Here is a 6726-nt window from a genome sequence, read left to right as displayed (position 1 = left end):
ATTGTTCGTCACTATATGTACCCAAATTTTTTAAAAAAAAAATTTAGGCGACGAAATTTTCATTGCCAAAAATGATTTAATAAAATAAAGTACATTTCGTGACAAAATAGTTTCGTCGCTGAATTGTGTAGTTAGCGAGAAAAACATTTGGCGACGAAATTTTTTCTTCACCAAAAGTTATAAAAAAATAAAAATAAAAATAACAACTAATCGGACCTTTTTGCAACAAAAATTTTTATCATCAATACTTTCAGCGACTGGGTATTAGCGAAGAAAAGAATTTTGTCACCAAAAAGTAGATTTTGTCGCCGAAAGTCATAGGCGACAAAAAATTGGACTTTTAGTGAAGAAAAGTTTTGCTGCCGAAAATACATTTTGTTGTAGTGTAAAAAGAGTCAAGCAATGATTGAGAAACCATACACTCTAATCACAACAAGTAATAACACATCATCTTCTCCCCAAAAAAAAATGTAATAACACGTCAAACTTTTTTTTTTTAATAATATTTCCTTCTAGGTAAAAGGATTGAGGCTCCATTTGACCATGACATGCCTCCCACAAGGAGTTGGATGTGCCATTTGACCTACAAGCCTTTGGCAACCACCATTTATTATATTATTACACACCATAGCTACTTCATTAAGAGAGTTCTGATCTCAAAACATAGTTACACACTTAAACAACTTGCATAAATTCACTGCAAGTCTTATGCTTATATTACACAGGCACTAATGATTGCATCCTTTTACTATGCCTTCATAATGTGTGCATCAAGATCTTTGGTGATATTAACCATCAGAGTGACATACTTATTTGGAGCTGGCACATCCTCCCTGAGTTTCTCGTATTCAATACTCAATTTGGCCAAGCTACCAATACCCTTGGGAACAACCTGATAGATGGGCTTAAAGGTCTTGTAATCCTTCATGACATCTCCTTCAATTCCAACAAGAGTTACTGACCTGTTTGCATCATCTAATTCAACCTTCTCTTTGAAAACCCCGGATTCCCCCTCTATGGTTTCACAAGAAAATAAGCATATCAAATTTCAGACGTTTCACAAGAATATATAGACATCAAATTCACTAATAATATACAAATAACTATTAAAAATTTCTTGCATGATAGATATTAAAAATTGTTTGTGATTGACCAAACCACTAAGGTGCCCAAGTATTGATATATAAACTTTCACAAATTTTGCAAGGTCAATAAAATGTGCGCACTATAACATTCAAACAAAAGGAAATAAGAAAAATAAAAGTTTTTTTCCATTTTCTTTTTTTAAGCAAAGTTTTTTTTCCCTTGTCTAATCCAGAATTCCTTTAGTTATATCTTAAGATAAAATACAGAAAAATCTAGTAGCACAAAAACTAGGGACAGAATTAAAATTTTATCTTAGGGGAACCAAAACATGAATAAAACATTTTGGTCAAGAATAAGAAATATATTATAATCAATACTGAATTAATAAAAAATAAAACTAGTATGTATTTTATAGACAAAAAATAATAGCTTCTTAATATATTTTTATTCAAACTATTATGGATATGTAGAAATGAAATTCAATATACCTTTAAATCTTGAAAATCATCTATTTCCCTTTTAACAAACAAAATATAAGAGTTCATTAAAATATCATCTTTCATTCTGTACAAAACCTAATTAATTTTATAATATTCAAGGTAGAGAATACTCATTTCAAAGTTGAGTAGAAATTGGAGGATTAAATATATGCATAACAAGTTAACAACTTTATAAAAAATCAGCATGCTACTAATTTTCCAGTCCTTACTAGTCATTGATTCAATTACAAAATAGTTAAAATTTCTTGAAATTCAGATACTAAACTATAATGTTCTCATAATTGTGAAGTTCCGTTTTTTGAACAATAGCGTTTCATGACTTATAAATCCTTGAAGATAAAACTCGCTTACAAACATACAAAAATTGTCAATTTTTAAAAAGCTCATGTATGTGTCTCTTGAATATAGATCTAAGCGAAGAATAAATTACTCCTTTTATATATATATATATATATATATATATATATATATATATATATATTCACTTAATCGATCATTTAAATATTTTAATTGAGAATTTATTATAGCATAAAAATATAATAATCCATAAGGATGCTCAATTGTAAGTCATATTGCAAAATTTAAAAAATAAAACAAAAAAGAAAAAGAAAAAACAACCCATTAGGTAACGCTACAACAACAATCAAATGCCGAAGTCCCAAACTTTTAATCAGGTCTTAAATAAGCAAACAACCAAAGTGTCTCATAAATCACACTTTTTTATCTTTTCTTTTCTCCTTTATTTTTTATTTATTTATTTTTTTTTTTTGTTAAGGGATTTGTTTTTGTTTTGCTCGTAAGCATGGAAGTTTCTTTGGAAGCGACCACCAGTCACAAATATGGGTTAGGTAACTATTTTAATTTTTGAATTTTCTTGGAGCAAAATCCAATTTTGTAGGGGGGGCCAAATAGAATCTCCTTTTACAAAAATATGGCTCCGGTCTCTTACTAGTTAGTACTAGTTCTAACCCTAACATCAACAACAATAATAACAATACAAGAATAATTCTATTTTCTTAATATGGGGTTTGTTCTTATCAAATTTGTTCTCCAACATAAGTATTCTCATGCTTTTTTTTTTCTTTTTCTTTTTTTGGTTTGTTTTTGCATTCTTGAATTATCATTTGACTTTTTTTTAAATACACGACCTCTTTTTTAAATTTAAAAAAAAAAAAAAAAATTATATGTGGCAGTACATTTTTCTTTACTTTTCCAACCTCTCTGTTTAGTTGCCAAATTACACCTAAATATCTTAGTTAATGGCAAATCTAACCTAAATACACTTTGTTTTAATTAACTACAAATATCATTTTGAGACAGGCAATAATTTAGATTAGAATTTTGGAGTTACGTGTAATAATCATTCATGTAGACTGTAGTTAACATTTTTAAAATAAATTGTAGTATATTTAATATATTCATCACCAAAAACCGCCGTAACTCACGGTTCTTCAACTAGTTATATTAATTAATCAGTTTCACTATTAGTTAATGTTGGACATGATCACTCAGATTTTTTTTGTTCTCTTTAATGAACATATGTAACCACTCAATTACTTAGTCACTCATGCACAACATTATTAGCCTCAGCCCAGCATCATATTACATTACATTGTGCAGTGTAAAAACCATTATTGCATTTTGACTAAAATTTAAAAAAATAAAAATAAAGAAAACGAATGAGCAATTTAGTGTAATACAAATTTGGAAATAGTACTAGCCATATATTGCCTTATTACCTGCTGTATATTTCCAGATTTTAATAGAGCCATGGGTCTCCCAATCACCTTCATGCACGTCAACCCCTTGTATATGGTTAGGAGCGGCGTTGGGAACATGGTAGGCTTGGCTCTTAAAGATGTTGTAGAACTTCTCAGGTGGTGACTTTATTTCTATTTCAGTCCCCACCTTACCCTTCAGAGACATTTTTTTTTTCAGTGATAGTTCTCAGAAACAACTTAGCTATACTCAACTAAAATATGGTACAAACTACAAAGCACAGATTAATGAAGATGTCTTGGCTTCCCCTTACAATTATATATAGAAGTTTAGTGGCAAATTACGTGATTATTTGGATCCAATAATTAAGCACGTCTTTTGCATTCTTTTTCTATGTCCTTTTCAAATTGGGGGCCACTAATGAACAGAAAACCTTTATTTAATTTAGGTGATAACTACAACAAATAAAGGGCTGGTAGTGGTGTTTAAAGTTTTATAACTTAATTAGCAACTTTCGGTGCTTTCAGAAACCTCCAAAATTCAAGAAACACTTTTCTCCAAAAACAAAAACAAAAAAACCACCAGATTCAAGAAACACATGCATGCTATAAATAACTTCATGACAACGAAATTAAGGCAACCCAAATTTTCTCTTGCTTCTCAACTACTCAAATAAATATAACCTTTTGTAACGATTAACTTATCTAGATAGTTACTACTAAATAATTTCTTGGATAAGAGAACATGCCAAGCTATGAAAAAGAGTTTTTGGGTAGGTTTAGAACTTACATTTATAAGAGTTTCATCTACTCATCTCTTTTTCTTTAATTAGTATTTGAAGAGAAAAAATAAATAAAAATTAAGATCCCCTAGTGGAAAGCTAAAAGCTAAATAAAATAACATGATTTTTTTTTCTAAAATTATAGTAGAAAAAGAAGTGGAGTAAGATCCATAATAACTAATAAAAGTATGAAAAAGCATAAATGGGGCTCATAAATAGTATCTAGCAGTAGCTTTAGGACCAAAAACCGTGTGAAGAAATAAACTACTCTCACTGGGATGGAAATTCTTTTTTTTTGGGAACCCGCAAAGAGTAAAATATTTAAGCAAAAATTTTGCTTTTGATCAAAACTCAAATGCACACTTCGTCCCACACAGATTTTGATTTAGATGTTAGCTGCTTTATAAATACTTAAGTTTTGTTTTTCTTTTCTTCAAAAAAAAATAAACGTTTTTCTTTTCCTTTCTGAGGAATTCAGCTATAAATGTGTCTCCCAACGTTTTCCTTTTCTTTTTTCCAGATAACTCACGGAGAGATTAATATTTTGATCTTTTTTTATAGATATTGTTAAATTTATTTAATTTTCATTTGAGCTTCCACTTCAACCAAAGATTCTCTAGTTAAACTAACGATCCAAGGACCCAAAGCCTACACTGAATCAAAAAATGATCTGAATTAACGTTACGGATTATCTAAATTATCATCAGATCTTGACATACGAGACCTATAGTATAAGTCTCAAATGAAATTTTTTGGAATCCTCATCTCTCGGTTGATTTGAAGTCCACCTCATCCAGATTTTTCAAATTCTAGTCATTGATGTTCGGAAAAGATATCATTTACATACTATACGTTTGATGAATTGTCATTAATTTTAGTACGTACATTAAACTTAAATTTTTATCATTTTAGTACACTAAATTGGACAACTCCATCATTGTACTCCTTCCATCATTGTTTAAAAAAATATCACCAACTTGCTTAAAACAACATTACATTATTTTTTTTTAGTGTTAAAAATGTGAAAAAAAAAATGTCATTTAAAAGAGTTGATCGCATTTTTCAAATGACAATATACAAAATGACTAAATTAATATAATAGTTAGGCATTGTCAAAGTTAACGAATAAAAATGAAAAAAATTTAAATTTAGTGGACAAACATGATAATTCACCAGATTTATAGGATGTAAATTATATTTTTCCCTTAATTTTTATATTTCAAGAACTAGAGCTAGATTATTTTAAACTTAAATGTTAAAATTGTTGGGCAATTTTAGTTATCAAATGAGAAAAAAGAAAATGCTCGCAGATGCAAGAAATTAACATGGATTGGACAAATGACTTAAGAATGAGACTAACCTTTGGCAAACAAGGTAGGATCTTGTAATTCAGCAAAAAAAAAAAGGGTAGGATCTTGTATCACTGACATGATACTTACGACTAGCTAACGTACAGCTAGCATGAGAAAGTTGCTATGAGATGTAAGATCTTGTCATTCTTGCGTCGACACGCAAACATGTTTGGCTGCATGGCTAAGGCCGACATGATAGCAACCTATGACGCCAGATGACAATGCAATTTTTCTTTTTTATTCAAAGGTGGCTACGCGGAACCTTGATGTTTATGGTGCAGTGATGGACTTTACAAGTACGTAGGACTCATCCTTGTGTAAGAGGGTGATTATATGAATGAATGCATGGTAGACCTCCTCGTGATTAATTTGCCACCATCGGGTACGTAAGCCATAATAAGATTGTGAAATTTATAATCAAAAGTAAACAACCCAGATCAAAAAACTATGGCAAGACACGCCTGAACCTCATCCAAATAGTCTAAGCCCATGTCACAAAGGATTTAGACCAAGATGTCATCACCGAAATTACCAAGATTTTCCATGACAGATAACAAAAAGATGAACTGGCTAGAGGACCAAGTGCAATTTCTTTCCGGTTAGAGCATCTTCAACAGTCATTGTATATCTATTTTTGGAACACCAAATGCTACTATTCATGCTCCAATAGATTCTCTAAACGCACAGATTCTCCAATTTTTTTTTTTGAAGTTGCTACAGTACTTCTCTAAATCTAGAGAATACTGTAGCAACTTCAAATCAATTTTTTAGCTTAAAAAATTATCCTAGCTACTATTATATCAATTCTTTCTCTCTCCTCCGGATTTCTTTTTTTTTCTCATTCTCTCCGTTTCTCACATAATCCAAACACAAAACACAAAACAAAATCTAATTCTTAAAATAAAGTTGAATCAGAACAAGCAAATATGAAAAAAAATAAATAAATAAATAAATAAATAAAAGAAGAACAAGCCAATCTGACCCCGTTTCTCACATAATCCAAACACAAAACAAAATCCAATTCTTAAAATAAAGTTGAATAAGAACAAGCAAATATGAAAAAAAAAATAAAATAAAATAATATAAATAAATAAAAAGAACGCTGATCTGACCCAGGTGGTGGGGAGGAGGACGAGTGGCAGTGGGGCAACAGATGTAGTAGTGCCGTGTGGTGAATGCCGATCTCCACCGGCTTGTCCTTTCGACGACCTCGATCTCCACCGGCGGTGGGGCGGCGAACGAGCAGCCCTCTCTCTCTCTCTCTCTCTCTCTCTCTCTCAGATGTGAA

General features: G+C 30.6%; 1 protein-coding gene across 1 annotated transcript; it reads right to left on the bottom strand.

Annotated features, from left to right (window-relative positions):
- Positions 1 to 474: 474 nt before the first annotated feature.
- On the bottom strand, positions 475 to 3605 carry LOC126717641 (MLP-like protein 28). The gene is made up of 2 exons (XM_050419474.1): positions 3326 to 3605; positions 475 to 1014 (listed from the first exon to the last, which is right to left on the bottom strand). Exons 1-2 carry the CDS (start codon positions 3510 to 3512, stop codon positions 749 to 751), a joined length of 453 nt encoding a protein of 150 aa, XP_050275431.1. The 5' UTR covers positions 3513 to 3605; the 3' UTR covers positions 475 to 748.
- Positions 3606 to 6726: the final 3121 nt, after the last annotated feature.

Source organism: Quercus robur, chromosome 3 (genome assembly GCF_932294415.1).
Source record: "Quercus robur chromosome 3, dhQueRobu3.1, whole genome shotgun sequence".
NCBI lineage: Eukaryota > Viridiplantae > Streptophyta > Magnoliopsida > Fagales > Fagaceae > Quercus > Quercus robur.
Note: the sequence above shows the minus strand (reverse complement) of the source record. Positions and strands in the feature narration are given on the sequence as shown.